This window comes from Botrytis fragariae (genome assembly GCF_013461495.1).
Source record: "Botrytis fragariae strain BVB16 chromosome Unknown tig00000161, whole genome shotgun sequence".
NCBI classification, from domain to species: domain Eukaryota; kingdom Fungi; phylum Ascomycota; class Leotiomycetes; order Helotiales; family Sclerotiniaceae; genus Botrytis; species Botrytis fragariae.
This window is the reverse complement of record NW_023500998.1, coordinates 489,251-507,154: the sequence shown is the minus strand read 5'-3', so window position 1 is coordinate 507,154 and position 17,904 is coordinate 489,251. Positions and strand designations below refer to the sequence as shown.

At 42.7% G+C, this 17,904-nt stretch overlaps 5 protein-coding genes across 5 annotated transcripts; 2 read left to right on the top strand and 3 right to left on the bottom strand.

The window, feature by feature from the left end:
- Positions 1-2,548: 2,548 nt before the first annotated feature.
- Bfra_009316 (putative protein-tyrosine phosphatase protein) lies at positions 2,549-5,389 on the top strand (the record flags this gene model as incomplete). The annotated part of the gene is made up of 3 exons (XM_037339660.1): positions 2,549-2,863; positions 2,926-4,446; positions 4,499-5,389. 3 exons carry the CDS (start codon positions 2,549-2,551, stop codon positions 5,387-5,389), a joined length of 2,727 nt encoding a protein of 908 aa, XP_037189710.1.
- A 756-nt stretch (positions 5,390-6,145) lies between these two features.
- Bfra_009315 (putative rna exonuclease protein) lies at positions 6,146-8,456 on the bottom strand (the record flags this gene model as incomplete). The annotated part of the gene is made up of 2 exons (XM_037339659.1): positions 6,146-7,271; positions 7,318-8,456. 2 exons carry the CDS (start codon positions 8,454-8,456, stop codon positions 6,146-6,148), a joined length of 2,265 nt encoding a protein of 754 aa, XP_037189709.1.
- A 621-nt stretch (positions 8,457-9,077) lies between these two features.
- Bfra_009314 (uncharacterized protein) lies at positions 9,078-12,264 on the top strand (the record flags this gene model as incomplete). Its single annotated transcript, XM_037339658.1, has 3 exons — positions 9,078-9,277; positions 9,330-9,416; positions 9,465-12,264. The coding sequence occupies 3 exons, from the start codon at positions 9,078-9,080 to the stop codon at positions 12,262-12,264; spliced, it is 3,087 nt and encodes a 1,028-aa protein (XP_037189708.1).
- Positions 12,265-12,844: 580 nt separating this feature from the next.
- Positions 12,845-14,871, bottom strand: Bfra_009313 (putative peroxisomal targeting signal receptor protein; the record flags this gene model as incomplete). Its single annotated transcript, XM_037339657.1, has 2 exons — positions 12,845-14,617; positions 14,698-14,871. 2 exons carry the CDS (start codon positions 14,869-14,871, stop codon positions 12,845-12,847), a joined length of 1,947 nt encoding a protein of 648 aa, XP_037189707.1.
- Positions 14,872-15,835: 964 nt separating this feature from the next.
- On the bottom strand, positions 15,836-17,604 carry Bfra_009312 (putative nucleic acid-binding protein; the record flags this gene model as incomplete). The annotated part of the gene is made up of 6 exons (XM_037339656.1): positions 15,836-16,400; positions 16,456-16,929; positions 16,987-17,030; positions 17,258-17,326; positions 17,428-17,544; positions 17,581-17,604. 6 exons carry the CDS (start codon positions 17,602-17,604, stop codon positions 15,836-15,838), a joined length of 1,293 nt encoding a protein of 430 aa, XP_037189706.1.
- Between the last annotated feature and the right edge of the window lie 300 nt (positions 17,605-17,904).

Genomic DNA, 17,904 nt, shown 5'->3' with positions numbered 1-17,904 from the left:
ATAGTTATTTATTCATGGACTTTTGCCTCCATATCAACTCGTTTGGTCTGAGATTCTGTATTCTTGTATTCCATATTCACTCTTCGGTCGGTCCGCTGTTCGGTCGGTAAAGGGGGTTTATCATTAACATATGATGACCAAGTAAAGTAAAACAAATGACGTACTGGAAGATAACAAAGAAAAGAAAGCCTTTGTAATCAGGAGGATGTTGGGTATGAAGACTTTGAAAGGATTGGATTTGAGGAGTGTTATTGGATAGAATGAATTTGGAATGAATGGACATCTCCATAGACAGTGTGTGCCGTATATGCTCGAATAGAAAGAGTTGTATATACAGAATATCGAAGGAGTGAGGATTGGATTTACTGATGTAGGCAGTGATGTACACCCGATCATCGTGGACGGGGTGAATGGCCACATCTAGATGTCATCATGGATACATACATGGATACATACATGGATACATATCTAGATACACACCTAGATACACACCTAGATACATGCTCCGTGTAGTGAAGAGCGATGAGTATTGATATCATCTATTTGATGGAACAAAGTACAAATAAAGTATGAAAGGGGGGATCCGCCAATGTGATCTGGAAAGGCTAAGCTTATTGAAGTGTGTATTGTATCTTGTGTGTGTATCGTGTTCCAGATTTTGTCATGTGATGTGAGATTGGACGTTCTATGATTGTTTGTTCATCAGAGAGCGTAGGCATGGAGAGCGTATGGAGTGTCACGTTCTCCACTGCTCCTCCTCCTCTGAGTTCTTCCTCTGAGTTCTGCCAAGATGAAATATCGACATGATGCAAACCACTCTAGCTACTGGGAAGAGGAAAAGAAAAGAGTAGAAGTCCGAAACAAGAAACCCTTCTAGAACAATTGGGATCTATTTAACTTTTTGACCAATGTCTAGCTAGCAGGTAGGGAGGCGGTTTGAATTCATACCATCGTCATCTTTCCTAAACCAAGGACGTACGCTACATAGCCCCCCTTTTCTATTGTTCTTCCTTCTCATCTCTTTGCGACTCAGCCAGCAAAGGAAAACACATGATAGATGCATATTTGGGGACGTATATATAACAAAATCATGGGTGACATAATGTTCAATCTCTCTTCCTTCTTGTTTTCTTGATTTTGTACACTCACTCCACAGTACCTATCAGCTACCCATTCAACGGAATCCAAGCCCGCCCGACCCTTAATTTTTCTTGAATGATCTACACTCAATAACATCATCATCAAAGCTTCCGTCACCATTAGAAATGTAGAAAAGCATAAAAAAATCAGATTAACCGGAACGAAACTAATCCAGCCAGTGAATGTTATCGTTCTGACCCATGCAGGTCCAATATCTGACCCTCCTCTATTCCGAATCTGTAGCATAAACTTGCTGATCTCCCTCACTCAACCTTTCCAATGCTTCCCTTTACTCAAATAAATTAACAATTAACAACAAATTCTAATCTTCCAAGCACTTCGAAGCATTCAACGAAAGCACTCACGCCGTAATATGAAAGGAGAGGAGAGGAGAAGGGAAGACATAGATATTGAAACACAACTATAGCACCTACCTACCTATTAACGACCAACGAGAATCTATCATATTATACCATCATACCATCCACCGGTCCACTCACTTACTCACTCACGGCCACTACGACTACAACAACTACATCGTACATATTACATACATACATACATACATACATACATACATACATACATACATACATACATACATACATACATACATACATACATACATACATACATACATACATACATACATACATACATACATACATACATACATACATATACATACACACACACATACATACTACATCTATAACTTAAAACTCAACCATCAAACCCACCCACCACTATTCAACTGACAGCACCCCTCTAGTCAGAAAAAAGAAAGAAAAAAGAAAAACCCTGAATTGGATACCATCAGCCTTCTTTCTTTCCTTCTTTCCTTCTTTCTTTCCTACCCTCTATTTGCCTTTCCAGGTTGCCTTAATTCTTTACCTATTACGGATTATTCACCAAAAAGTCAATTATCCCCGTCTCAAGTCCGTCATCGAATCCTGTAGCCCTATCTCTTCCATTTCTTTCGCCCATTTCGACATCTCAACTTACACAAGTCCCAAAGGAGCAAGATATTGTTTCAGGAAAGGATATACGAACAAACAAGCAGGCAAGCAGGCAAGCATTGAGAGAGTAATCAAGAAACCTTCTTTCGACTTTATTATTAGATTTGGTGTCATCCGTTGTCATCCGCGCAAAGTCAACCACGATCCACCTTCAAACCGTCGGTCAATTTACGAGTACCACGATCACCCTGCCGTACCAAATTCGATAATTACAACCTCATTTCAAACCTCGCATTTCCACTCTACGTCGCAGTAAATAGAAAAAAAAACGATGGCAATTACGTCCGAATAATATACATTTAGTTATTTGGTAAACCGAGCCACTCGCCCACGGAAGGAAGGAATAATATTGTAACAAAAAGGATAAAGGTTTTGCGCTTCAAATCCAAATGGTTGTCAAAGCAGCAACGAGACCTTCACCCAGGTCTTCTCAGTCACATCCACATTCGCATTCGCAATCACATAGAACCGCCACAATCCCATCTACCACGAGCCCAATAATGAGTCCAGCAACAGGGAGAATACCTGCATCCGTAGGGCAGACTCTGCCGCCCACTTCCGCCTTGCGATCCCCAGGTATTCAAGGCGAACAAGTTCGGAGTGCCAGTCCAAATTACTTCGGTCTCATTGTTGAACCGTCGAGTAATCCTAGAGAAACCACCGCCCTACCCAAAGCAAATTGGAGTCCTACCACGTCTTCCATAGTGAGTTCAATATCCGACTTATACCCATGATGAAGTCTTTTCTAATTTTGGATCTTTTTTAGTTCTCATTTAGTGGTGCCACACCAGAACATATACCTATAAACTCAAATCCTGACTTTGAGGCTTTCAAAAAGCAATCTGAATCTAATAACAGATTCAATCTGAGTCATGGGGGTCTGGCAAATTTCTCAATGTCTCCAGGTCCTTCCTTACTACGTCCAAAGAACGAGAAAACCCCCTCCAAAGTCGATGCACACAATGGACCTCCGTCACCTAGATCCATTCCAAGAACTAGGGATGCACCATCACGGGATGGTGGTGTTGATAGTGGAGCGGATTCAGCATATGTATCTTCGTCTGAACGAGTACCTACTTCCTCCACAAATCCTCCTTCATTCTTCGATTTCCCACGCCAAATGTCACCTGCCAGTTTTTCAACTTCAATGTCACCCGTGCAAAGAAACAACCTCTCACATCTAGACGAAAGACACCCTAGACTTTCTTTACCTCAAAACAAAGCAGATCCCCCATCGCCACGAGTACCACAACCGCGTCAACACCAGCGAGCGGACACACTCCCGTCGATGTTAGAAGATGGGCCAGCTATGATTACGCCAGCACAGTTGAAGGAAATGATGGATCGTTGTCCCTCGATAGAATTATTGCTACTCGACTGCCGAACTTTTAGCATCTTCTCACAGTCAAGGATTGGAAATGCCCTCAATTTATGCATACCCACAACCTTGTTGAAACGGCCTTCATTCAATCTTCAGAAGCTTCAAGATACTTTTACAAACGAGGAAGATAAAACCAGATTTTCAAAATGGAGGCAAGCTAAATATATCGTTGCCTATGACAATAGATCTTCAGATAAAAAAGATGCAGCACTAGCTATTAATACCCTGAAAAAGTTCACCAATGAAGGCTGGAACGGAGCAAGATATATATTGAAAGGTGGCTTTGATACCTTTGCTCAGAATTTTCCAAGGTTAATTGACCGGGGCTCAACACAATCCTCACAGCCGTCCCGAATTAATCTTACACTTGGAACGACATTGCCTGGAGTTGCACCAGTAGCTGGTGGATGTGCTATGCCAGCGACAAAGAATGCAGCAAACCCATTCTTTGGCAACATTCGACAAAATCAAGATCTAATGGATGGTGTTGGCCAGAGAGATATTGCAGTCCCTGAGGATCTGGTGAGAGACCCATCTGCTATGAGTGTTGTTCCTAGGTGGTTATCAAAGGCTGCAAAGAAAGAAGATCATGGCAAGGTTGTTTCAGACAGATTTCTTCATATTGAGCAAGCAGAGTTGGAAAGGATGACAAAAGCATTAACACAAGGAGTTCGATACGGAAATGGGCCAGAAGCCTCGAATAACTCTAGTGATGTTCAGATAGCTGGTGTTGAGAAGGGCAGCAAAAACAGATACAACAATATTTGGCCATTCGAGCATGCCAGAGTGAAACTACAAGGTCGTACGGAAGGCACGTGTGATTATGTTAACGCAAGTCATATCAAAGCATCGAGGAGTAATAAACGTTATATTGCTTCTCAAGGGCCCTTGCCTGCAACCTTTGAAGTCAGTACTTTCGTTACCCTCATTTCCTTTTCTTAGTACTAACATCTTGTAGGATTTCTGGAGTGTTATTTGGGATCAAGATGTACGAGTCATTGTCATGTTGACTGCAGAAGCGGAGGGAGGACAACTGAAATGCCACTCTTACTGGTCTAGTAACGAATATGGTCACCTCAAGCTTAAATTGGTATCCGAGAAGAAGGTCCACCTTGATGCTACTAAACATCGAAATTCTACAGACAAACGAGATTCTGGACGAAAGCGCGCAAGTACGACTCAAGTTACACCCCCTTCTCCCACAACAGAAGATGCTCATGTCATTGTCCGTAAATTTACACTTTCTCATGCCGCCCATCCTTTTACACCAATGCGAGAAATTACACAAGTACATTATTCTTCCTGGCCAGATTTTGCTTCTCCGGCAAAACCTAGTCATTTACTCGCTCTTATTCACCTCGCAAATTCCATGCAACGCGCCTCCGCTTCCGTAACCGAAACTCCCCGATCGGGCGAACCAGAAGGAGAAAATACAAGACCAATGCTTGTACACTGTAGTGCGGGCTGTGGTCGTACGGGAACCTTTTGCACAATTGATTCTGTGATTGATATGTTGAAACGTCAACGCAAAGAACAAAGGCATGGTACTACGCCTATGGAATTCGATGATTCCAGTGGTGGGGATTATATGGGACGGGGAAGACCGGGGAAGAAAGCGGATATGGATTGGGTCTTTGATCAAGATACTGATCTGGTGGAGAAAACAGTGGAGGATTTTAGAGGACAGAGATTAAGTATGGTGCAGAATCTACTGCAGTATGTACTTTGTTACGAAACGGTTTTGGAATGGGTGGCGCAGCAGGTGGTGGGGAATGGAAATGGAAGGGGGGGCGAGGGATCGAGAGGTATTAGAGATAGAAGTGGTAGTTTGAGTGAGTATCAATATTAAGTAATAAGAAAGTTATGAGAGACTTGATTAATAGAAAGTCGAATAGTGTAGAAACATTATTCTGCTCATGCTTCTTTTCAAACTGTTTCTCTTTTTCTCTTTCTTTTTGATTCGGATTTGGGATTTGGGATTTGGGATTCTGAGCGGATCGATGATTTTTTTGGGGGGGGGGGGGGGGGATTTATGTATATATATATATGTATATACGAACATGATGGATGACAACAGACGAGCGAGCGAGCTTTATGATTCATTTGAGCATAGCAGAGCATAGCAGAGCATAGCATGGCATACGAAATTTTGTGTCTTGGTTGGTTGGTTTCGTATCACATATATATATACGTGTACATTTATATTTGTTTTTGTATCTATATTTATTATGGATGAGGAAGACTGGGTGGTGGATGTTGGATGGATGGATGGATAATACTCGTACCATTGAGTAATTTGGTTGTACATATGCATAGGGACTTAAGATACATACATAGACATATGCATACGTCTGTTTTCTATACCTTTATCCTGTTTCTGTTTCTGTATCGGTATCGGTATCGATTTCAATTTCGATTTTGATTTTGATTTACACATCCATCTTATCTTTTTCTCAATCCCATAGCTTCATCATTGTCGTCCTCGTCCTTCTTATACGTACTTTTCTCTCTCCCTCCATAATGTTACATCATCCACCTGTCTTTGCATTTATTCTCCTCTCCCTCTTTCCCCTCTCCCCTACTATCGCCTAAACCCCCAACCCGCCTACTTAACCCCAATAAACCCAACCCCATTCCTCGCTCTATCCGCCGCCTTACTCATAGCCTGTTCCTCAACATCCGTCCACTTAACACTCAGCTGATCCCACTTCACCGTCTTGTACTCATGTTGAAACTGTTGTTTCATTTTTTGATATCGGACCATTTCCTTGGGGTCGCCGGAACCGCTGTAGATAATGAAGGCTGTGCATGGAGGGAGGGATTGGTAAATTTTATGGATACGTTGGGTTAGGGTGAGAGTTGCGGGTGCGAAAGGATCGGTGGTGGTATCTTCCGAGGAAGTTTCTGTGGGAGTTTTAGATTCGGTAGTGGTGGATTCGGTGGCGGTTGCTGGGTTAATAGGAGTTGACTCTTCCATGGTAGTATCTTTATCGTTGGTTTCGGTAGTTACAGCACCGTTACCATCTACTGCTGGGGTTTTCGATTCTGGTGCACGGGGAAGTCGTTGATTATTCCATTCCTTCAAATCTTCCAATTCTCTGAATCGTCCCCATACAAAATCTACTCCACCACCCGGAATCATCTTCCCGTCAGGATCTCCATTTACAGCTCGAATGACACCTTCCATGATTTGTTCATCACTCGAACACCCGATCGAGAAAGTTGCAGCACCACCAGGGCCTCTCTTTGGATCACCCCAATCAACAGCTGCCGACGATTTTCCATCTACAGAAGCCGGTATAGCTGTTCCTCCTTGGCTCTTATATTTTACACCAGTTCGAGCTAATCGCTTGAAGATATTCTCACCTTGTGAATCATTTGCTCCCCAATCAGATCCCTTTTCACACTTAAGCTTTACGAGATCAAGACACGTTCTCGCATCCTCAGTTGAATCATGACCAGTTGCTCCATGTCCCTTTTGTATCTCTTTGCCAAGATATTTCTGGGCAAGCCATTTAAGGGAGGATTTGAGTGGTCGACCACGAGGATGAGGATATATGACTGCGGTGTCGATGATATATGGATGTGTAAGTTTGAGAGCTTTAAGATCCGAATCGAGAGAATGGCCGATCAAGATTGTTCGTGGATGGAATAGTTCAACTAATCTCTTTTGTATGTCTTGTAATGTTGTTGCAACTGGAGCCAGCAGTTCTTCGGTGATACCAGAGTATCTATATATTGTTAGTAATGTGATCATACATCGGAACGAAGACTTACTGGGTGAGATAATCAATGATTGGCTTCTCAGGTTTTACAAGCTCATCAAGAACAACTGATCCATCCCAACCAACGATACTTATGCGCGTAAGTGAGAACTCATTCTTGCCAGTCATGCACATTTCACAATCCATAGCAAAGATCTCCCTGCCGACTGTCAGACTTCCTTGCTCAAACTCATTATCTGGAACTGATCCTTCATCAAAATTATTAACTTTTGTGTCTACCCATCCATGAGCCTCATCAAGCTCCCAAGTCTCCCGCTGTTCTGCCAAGTTGTTTCTATCGATTAAATCGTCATAGGTTGCGGGATGAAGGGTATAACCATTTTCTTGGAGATCTTCTGGCGATGTAAGGAATTGTGTAATTGGCGTGCGAGTATTTTGCCAACCATTAGGCTCTCTAGCTTTCTTTGGACCTTTTCCATGATTATTCTTATTTTCTTGGCTTTTAGTTACAGGTGCTGTTAGCATAGCATGTAAAGGAGAATGCATCTTTGCATATTTCTTATCTCCTGGTGTTTTGACTGGCCATATATATTCAAACATATCCGCAAATAGCTTTACATTTGTAGGTAAAGTTTCGGACTTTAACTTGCGTGGGAGGTATTCATCTGGAGAATGTCGATGTGAATCAGATACAGGCTTGGTACCAAACATAGATTCTTCAAGTCCAGGGACCATAAGCACGACAACTTTTCGGAATTGTGGTCGATGACGAATAGAAACAAACTGAGGGGCCATCCCATCTGCAAGAAGATAAAGGACGAGGCTTTGTAAATCTCCAATCTTAATTGGGCCTGAAAGCCTAGACTCCTTTGCTGCGAAAGTAATAGCAGGATAATTTCCATTTCCAGCCTTGGGTATTTTCTTGGCTTTCTTTTTTGGATGTCTTTCTACCGTTTGCCATTCTTCGGATGAAGGTTTCTCACCAAGCTCTTCTTTAGCTGGATTCTTTGCAGGTATCAAATTGAATTCTGGTAAATCTGGTTGACGAAGTTCTGATGATACTGTTTCCATACCAATTGAATTGGATTCTGCTTCTTTCTCCTCATCATCATCTTCTTCATGCTTGCGCTTTCTAGGATTAATATCACCAGCGGATTGCTGCGATACAAGAGGAATATCTGCGACAGTCATTTCCGAGGATTGTCGTAGTTGAATATATTGTGTATCGCATTCGCAAGATTTGGATAAATGTTGATGATAACTTTATGGATTCTAATTAGGCGGTGAGTGGCAGAAACAGAGTCTTTACCTCATATGGTCTAGTGAGACCGACTAATCAGCACCTGCACCTGTTCCAAAAGATCTACTCTGATTACATACACACACATACGTACATACACTTGGGGAAAAGCAGATATTCAGAGATTCCTACTATGTAGGTAAAGAGATCATCGAATATATCTCTTTATTACATTGATCATTATTCTTCTCTTCACACTCTTCAATGTGATTGTGTGACAAGAATCAATCGAACAGTACAAGTACAATAACATTTCAATAACCTTACAGCAAAACACGAAAATTCGCGATCTCACGCGTTTAACACTAACCAGTACGGTTGATTGATATCAAATTTCTATTTTATATTCAATCATTCAACAACTGTAAACTCCAAACTTATTCCAACTCTAGCTTTCTGCAAGTGCATTTTTTGTATGAAAAGATCAATACTATCTCTCATTTTTCGAACCTTGAGCCTTCATTTCTATTCTTGCATCAAATCTGGGCTCGGATCAGTACACTGCGCCCAAGATGTCATCAGACGCAGAAGTCATTATATGCTATTGTCTTAAGTGTGGACTTAAGGTCGGCAGCTTTGATAATTCATGGGAAGGTCTCGGGAAGACTTATTATATACCTAAAGTCATAAAAGATGCCACAGGATTAAAAGGAGTTGGTTCTATCAAACTAGCAACTGGTCCAGCACAGGTTGGAACTATCATAGAAAATAGGTATGCGATCTGGAATTTTCGAGTTCAATATAACCATACTTATTCGTCTTAGTTCTCTCCAAGATCTGGCCTGCGCAAATTGCCGTGAGGTATTTGGCCTGCTATGCGATAATGCACCAGAAGGACATCTGTTAAAAAAGTGAGAGGTTTACATTTATAAGATAATGTCGATACTAATAGCAAACAGGGATCAATTACTCATATGTGCCAAGAAGATATCGATGAAATTGCAACAAACAGGGGAAAAAGCAACGTTATCAGTCACAAAAACACATGACTTGAAGAAATCCTCAAATAAGTCAAGCTCACTGTCCAGGCGACCATCGTCAATCCTGCCCAGGACTTCGGGTCCCGGCGAAATATCCCGCCAAAGTATAGAAAAGTCTTTCACTCCGGCAGCATCTTCACCGTCGATACTTGGCGATGCAAAAATCATGTCAGCGATTTGTGAGCAACGAAAAGATATTGATCGAATTGATGCTGCTGTAGGTCGCCTTGAGAATGACATGCAGGGCGTTAAGATCTTCATGGAAAATATGCGCCGTGAAATGACCGCGATTCAAAACGCTCGTTCTGTAGCTACAAGTGTCGTCGAAACCCTTCAGCATGATCTCATCTGCGTGACTGAGAAAGCTGATGGAGTGAATGATCTTCGTACAGAGCTTGATTCTCTGAAAACTTGGGTCGAGCAGATGAAAAAACCCAATAGAAGGAATAATCTTCGTTCGGAGTTTGATTCTCTACACACTCGAGTTGAGGAGATGGAGGGAGCTAGTGTGGTGAATGATCTTCGTACAGAACTTGATTCTCTACGCACTCGGGTTAAGGAGATGGAGAGGGATAGAGCCTCTCGCAAGGCTTCAACCTCAGACGCTCGAGTAATAACCACTCCTGCAACTTCTGACGAATTACAAGAAGGTCAAATTCTGCCCAGATTAATATCCAATAAAACACGCAGTCCGCGTAATAATGCAAGAGATCTTTCAATGTTTGAAGGTATCAGGTCCTTGCATCGGAAGCGCCGGTACAGTGAAGCTGAATATGACCAAATGGAAGTTGAGACTTCGAAGCTTGCAGAGTTTGGAAAATGTAAACGTAGAAAAGAAACGGAAGCTCAACAAGATGAAGACACAAGATCTCTCTCAATACCTCCTACTCGTTCACAAAGTAGAGAACCCGCTACTCCTTCCAAACCTCGCATCGAATCTCCTATTCTCGGTCGTTACGATACGAATGGCGATGTCGACCGTACTAAACAAGACGACAACATTCAGCACATCGAGCAAGATACCGAAAGACAAATTTCGGAGTCACCCTCTCAACAAATCGAAACTGAAATGAACACTCCCAGTGGATACAACAACCATGACGTACACCAACAAGTGCAACACATTGCAAAAGCTACTGCAATGAACACTCCCGACGAAAGTGATAATATTGACGAACATCAAGATTTGCAGATTATGTCAAAAGCCAGTGAAAAGAGTAATTCTAATGAACCTAAAAATAAAGGGCGTCAACATCTACGGAACAACTCAAAGGCTACTCAAACAAATAATCTTAATGAAAACAACAATAATGAAGAACATCAAAATCTGCAGCACGTCTCACAAGCTACCTCAAATACACTCCCGGATTCATCTCAAGCGATTTCTCCAGCTCAACCACTCAATATTCCTCCAGCAATAAATGGGAATCCGTTTACGTCTCATCTAGATCAACCCCAACAGAATCACCGAAGTCGGAAACAATTGGAAATCCCCAACTCTTCTCAATCAGAATCCTCACAGAACACCCAAGAACAACAGCTTCCATCTAATTCCCGTCGAGGTCCCGGCCGTCCTAAAGCTGCTCCAAAAAAATACAATCGTTTCACTCCACATAAACAAGATCGTTCCGCTGCTGATACACCCCACTCTGCCCGAGGTCCTGGCCATCCTGAGGACGCTCTAAATAAAGAAAAGCAAAGTACATCTCAATCAAGTACACCTCAATCCCACCCACGTCGTGGCCGTCCTAAGGGAGCCTCAAAGAAACCTTTCATTACTTCCGGTACTTTTTCAAATGGGCCCGGTAGTGAGGAACTACCTACACCAGGGAGAGCATTGCGGGGCCGTATACTTCCCGTTCCAAATTCAAGTCCTTTGGTCAGAGAATTTGCAAATAAACAAAGCAATCTGGTGGTTTATTTGACCTCTGGCAACGAACGTGAGGGCTCTGAGCCTCCTGGAGAAATTAATGATAGTCCGATGCAAACTATTAAGCCCCAAAAGACTCATGTCTCGGTACCCCTTAATAATGAAAAAGAGAATCCGTCTCACCCTGCCAAAAGACAGCGAAGAAATACGCGCAGTTCTCGTCAAAGGCCTTCTGTTGACTTGGATAAAGCTCTCGCTTCCAGACCCGAATCTGGGGATACCACAAGCGATGAGGCAGTAGAGAGTGATTCTATGGATACCGGAAACGAGAGACAGACGAGATCGATTTCGAGACGTTCAAGGGAATTCAAAGGGTCGCCAGTGGGTGATGATGACAACTACACGCCGCCTCGTTCAGTGAAGTATTATGTGAAGCTTAAGAGGAAGAGAGCGCAAAGTGAGCAGAGCAAAGAAGAGGATCGAGAAGGAGGAAAGGGAAATGAGAACGGAGATGCACAGGATGATGAACGGGAGAGGCAAGGAGAAAGAGGAAGGGAAAGAGAACGTCCAAAAGAACAAGAAAGACGAGAAAGAAGAAAAAGTACACGAAGGGGAGAAGTAGAGGGGGGAGAGGAATTGGCCAAGGAAATTTTGGAGAGGGAAGGGGAAAGAGGACGAGAAAGAGAAAGAGGACGAGAAAGAGAAAGAGGACGAGAAAGAGAAAGAGGACGAGAAAGAGAAAGAGAACGTCCAAAAGAAGAAGTAAGAAGAGAGAGAGGGAAAAGTACACGAAGGAGAGAAATAGAAAGGCGCGAAGAATTGGTCAAGCAAGCGTTGGAGAGGGAATGATCGACGACGATGAGACTATCAAGATTTGACAAAATCTGGGAGATTAAGGGGAGTGTGTATAACACCTACTGGTAGAATGAACAAACATCATCTCCTTCTATCTACACGCTTCTGAAATCAATAATCAAGTTTTGTAATATCGCCCATTAATCCGTATCTATCCTTGTCTCTCGCTACGTCTATAAACGCTCCCCTCCCTTTTCATATCAAGATACATTCTTGCTACATTCTAAAAATCTCATCACATTAATGTCAATATTTTAAATTTTGAATTTCTTCAAACATCATCCATCCATTCATTCGCTACCCAAATACCTATTTCTGATCCTAAAATTAACCGATACAGTTCGATTCAACGCTACTCGAATGGACCTTCCGCCCCGATAATCATTTTGCTATTTTGTTCTGACATCCACAATTATATTTATATATCATATCATATCATCAGTTTCGTTTTCAATTCCAATCAAGTACATCCCATGTATTTACTCAACGAGAATCGACTCCTGCTAATTCATCCATCATGTACATCTGACCACTCATACTCATCCCAAGTATCACTCCTCCGCAAACTTCACAGTTAAAAATCAAAATCTCCTCTAAAACTCTCCACATCCATCCCCGCCACAACGCGTTCCGATAAGTCTCTTCTCCCCATCTGACTAAAAACTCTTCGCAACGTATCATACAAATTAGTGCTTTGATTTTGCGAGATCATCCTCTCGAGATCAGCTTCACTAACACTTCCACCACCCAGTACATCTCTTGCCTTTTCTCTGCCTTCATTCTCTACAATTTTGTGCATAGCTAATGCACCTAGAAGATGAGAAGCAGCTTCGTCAAAACATCCGATATTGATGCAAGAAACACCGAGGTTGTAGCGGGCTCGTACGAAATTGATGCGAAGCGTGAGTGCTTTTTCATAGGCGGCGATAGCTTCTTCGCTGCGGCCTGAATTTGCGAGGGTGGCACCGAGACGATTCCATAAGAGATGAACTTGGTCTCTTTGATTCGAGGTTCCAGATTCGGTGGAGGCTAGAGCAGCGGTGAAACAATCGACTGCTTTATCGTACTCTTCAGCACCGTAGAAAAGGACTCCGAGACCTACTTGCACATCTGGATCCATGTGTTCGCCATCTGGTGAAAGTTGAGCGGCACGAATGAATAAATCAGTAACCTTTTCATGAAGTTGATGTCGGTCGGTGAAGCCGATGTCATTCTCAGAAGACAGGGCGCCTGGCTCAATGATAGATGGATATTTGATGGAGAGCCAGCGCTCAAGTGTACGATAAGCGGTACTGTCGTAACCTTCGTTTGTGTAGGAGACTGCTAGGCCCATAAGGGCTGTAAGATTCATAGGATCAACTTTCAAAGCCTGTTCTAACGCTCGAATTGCCGGTGTTTCCTTTTCATTTTGGGCTTGTGCTGAACCTAGCAATACCCATGCATCGACGTGCTGGGGATCTTTTTGTACGGCCGCCTCAAAAGCCAGTGCGGCGAGAGATAAATTACCTCCCTCGTGCATTATCCGCACACCCTCATCGAATGGGTTGGAGATATCTTTAAAAAGGTTCTCGTTTTCAAACATATAATCTCCGAGTTGTGGATCGCGGAATGGCGATTGATGTGTTCCTACAGCATCAAATCCGTCCCATTGATCGAATTCGCTTATGTTCATACCGTTCAGGCTTTGTTCGCCGGCCATTTCCCTAGCAGCAGCGTTTTCAGCTTGTATGCCCTTCCAAATAGATTCAAAATCCCCAAATTCATTGGTTTCAGATTCAAGAACTGACCTATCCATTTCATTTAATTCTCCTTCCGCCGCCAAACTCTCTTCGAGCTCCTTTCCTTGCAAATCAATCTGCTTGAATTGCTCTTCCCAATTTTGATCGTCGAGCTCAACCATCTTCCCCTTTCCTTTATCTTGTTGTAAGTCCTGCGCAGGTTGTTGATACTGTGGTTGATTCATCATATTCATGCCCATACCCATTCTATTCATGCCCATCATTCCCATGCCCATGCCCATACCCATTTGAGGACCTTGATATGAATAACCATTCGACATATTTTGTGCCATGGGACTCGCAGAACGCGCGGAGCTTGATTGGCCCATCTGTTGAAATCTAGCAAAATCCGCAGGACTGAATGCTGTACCTTTGGGAGCTTGGAACGCCGCCTCCATCATTGCCTGCTCTGGCATTCCTGGCATTCCAGGATTGAACTCCTGAGCCCATCCTCCAACAGCTGGAGATTGAGATCCATTTCTCATTTGCGCGTTCTGATGAAGATCATGTTGCATAGCGAAAGCTTCTGGTGGGAGTTGACCATTTTGTTGCATAAAATCGTTCATCATCTGCCAATTTGCGAATCAGTAAATAGCATCCTCGAGAGATACACTGCGTTGACAAAGGTGTATCATCCTGAATTACCTACATGATCTTGACTTCCGCTCATGTTCATACCGGAGCGCATGCCCTGCATACCGCCTCCAGGCGCTCTACCGACCAATCTATCTCTCTGTAAACTCTTGTCATCCTGAACATGTTTGGTGAATTGACTAAGAGGGTTTCCTGCTGTCGAACATTCTGCACCGCCCATGAAAGACATGGCTGATTAAAACCGATTTTATATCTTTTGTAACTCGTAATGATAGGTTCGCCCTTTGCCGTTTGCGTTGTCACTTTATTTAGTGATCGTGATGCTCAAAGTTTGGTCTGATATTCAAAAGATAACTTCTGATGGGAATGTAATTAGACAGGAATATATTATACAAGAAGGAATTAAGATTCTTTGTAATTATGATAGATCACCAGGTGGATGTTTAATAATTGTTTTCGTGACTGATATGGTCGAGTGGATGCAGGAGAATACTTAACATGCATGAGAACGTGGATGAACTGTGGGGTCGCGGTACATTAGAAATTCAATCGGACCACCTCGGTTGAACAACACAAACACCGATTAGAGTGCAGCTCTGTACTGTTGTAGAGAGGGTCACATGTTTTGTATTTTTAATTGATTTGTCTCGAGATGTTTCCCTATACAAACAAAATGAACTGACTGAACAGGTGTGTATCAGATCGAAGTAATAACTTTGGTCTTTGGAGTTGACTCGAAAAACGATTATCGAGCAGGCAACATACAGCATTGGCAGATATCACATATTACATATCACTTAACATGGTATTAGGTGTCGAGGTATGTAGCGGGTGGCGAGATGTATAAAATTGTACATTTTGAATAAAAAAGTTACACTCTGTAAGATGCACTGAGTGGAATTTTATATGATTTCTTGCTGTGATTCAGATCTTCAAGTCGTTATGCCTGATCAGATCAAAGCCTTTGTATTACGACCGACTAAGCGTCTGGGGGTTATAATACAAGGTGAAAAAAGAGGAAGCGTCCATAAAAGTAGAGCTGCATAGAAAATTCAGCAACTTTTGAGACTTCCCATACACCTCTAATAGATGACTAACGCCTACCCAAATTCATCATACAAAGTATTCATTCGATCATTCGTTAATCGATTCGCCCTTTAGTCGACATAACACCCAAATATTCAGCTTTCTCCTTAAAATGATGAGCCTCTTCCACCACGATCACCACGGTCACCACCATATCCTCCACGGTCACCACGGTCACCACCATATCCTCCACGTCCACCACCGTATGATCCGCGTCCACCACGGTCATTGTTGCCGCGGTCGTTGTTGCCGAATCCACGGTCGTTGCGCTCACGGCCTCCAGCGCTTCTCTCGCCAAGACTGTAATCAACTCTCAGTCTTCGGTTGAAGACCTCCTTTCCTTGTAATTGTTCAAGAGCCTTCATGGCACTATCAACATCAACAAAGTCTGCGTGGGCGAAACCTCTTGGCTGTCCGGTGCGTCTGTCAATAGCAACACGAACGTCAATGACGTTTCTAACCTCGCGGAACAAGCTGTTCAAATCGGCATCAGACATCTCGAAGGCGAGGTTTCCGATGAAGAGACACTTGGAAGGTGGGTTTTGATCTCTGATCTTTGGTGTCCTGTTGACGTAGTTGACAACAAGTCTGCGGCCCTCAAAGATAGTTTGGTTCTTGGCTTCAATGGCTGCAGTCGCGGACTGAACATCTGCGAAGTCAATGTAGGCAAATCTAAAGTTATTGTTAATTATAGTTTATAAAAAATAGCAACATTTTGAATGCTTACCCCTTGCTCAAACCTCTAGCATCTCTAGTGACTCTGACATCGGTAATGGTTCCGAAGTGCTCGAATTCCTTCTTAAGATCCTCTTCGGTGATGTCGAACAACAAGTTACCAATGTAGACGCCATTGTTGGGCTCAATGGAAGGACGATCTGCGTTTCTGTCCCTGCCACCAAAGCCAACGTTTCTGGATCCAAATCCAGTTGCTTGAGCAACGGTCTCCTTGGCCTCTGAAGCATACTCTGAGACGGTCTCTGCGGCGGAATTGATAGCTGATCGAACGGCTCCTTCCTCTTGTGCATCTACGTTCTCTTCTCTTGTATGTGCATCATCACTTGCAAATCTTCGGAATACTGCTGTTGATATTCTCTCATTTGAAGCTCTGACAACGAATGGGGAAGTAGTGTTGATGGTGCGAGGTTTAGAAACGAAAGAGGCGTTGGAAGCAGCTCTGAGAGCGGCACGACGGACGAAATGCCTTCAGCAATCATTAGTTTTGAGTTGTAAATAATGAAATTGCTACATGTGAACTTACATATTTGCGGCTTTGTTAGAAGAAATCGGTTTTATGAGAGATTTCTATTTAATGAGGGGCAAAAAATGAAGATTGTTATGATATTGAGTTTGATGGCCAAAAATATTATTTCGATTTTTGTTTCTTCGATAAACTTGTACAGAATCGGTTTAGCGTTACCCTGGTGCCTTTTAGAGCTCAGTCCACCCCCGCATGATTTCAAATAAATCAATCCATGATGCTCGAGTCTCGATAACATAAAACATTGACTGAGTGTACTCGCGTTATATACCTTACCTAGCTGGAGGCACTTGAAAGGATGAAAAATAAACAATCTATCGACAGGAAGTAAGTGTTGCCTCTTTTCTTTCATTTTTCGTATCTATTTTGTGGTCTTCATCATTATCATCCGCTGTGATGTGTATCTTGAAGTCGAAGATAATACTAGAATGCATATCTCACATCTGCAACTGCAATCTGTTTTCGAATACTTTGATCTTTTAAACAGCTCATGAGCCACCATATCTTTTCAGAGATTACTTCTACAATCGCGAGTTCAATGGGCAGCAGTTGAATGTTCTATTTCCAGATCCTGAACTGAGCAGCAAGTATCACTGTAAAGCCAGGCTGTTCTTTCATTGCAATAGATACATCTGATTCTGTCTAACACGAAGGGTAGATTGAGTTCTGGGTGGTGTATCCGCAAGGTCATGCAACTCAAGAAAGTCCATGGAGTACTTGGTTGGATCAGTTTATGTGTTGGCTAATGAACTGAATATGAGTTCCTTTATGTATACGTTTTCGAATCTCAATCAGCTCTTGCTCTTTTACAACCGGGCCTGGTTAACTCTGATTAGAAGATGCCAACAAGTGTCAGTGTGATACTAAAGAAGAGATAGCTGCCAAATACTCAGTTGGTACAATTCAGAAAAGAATAAG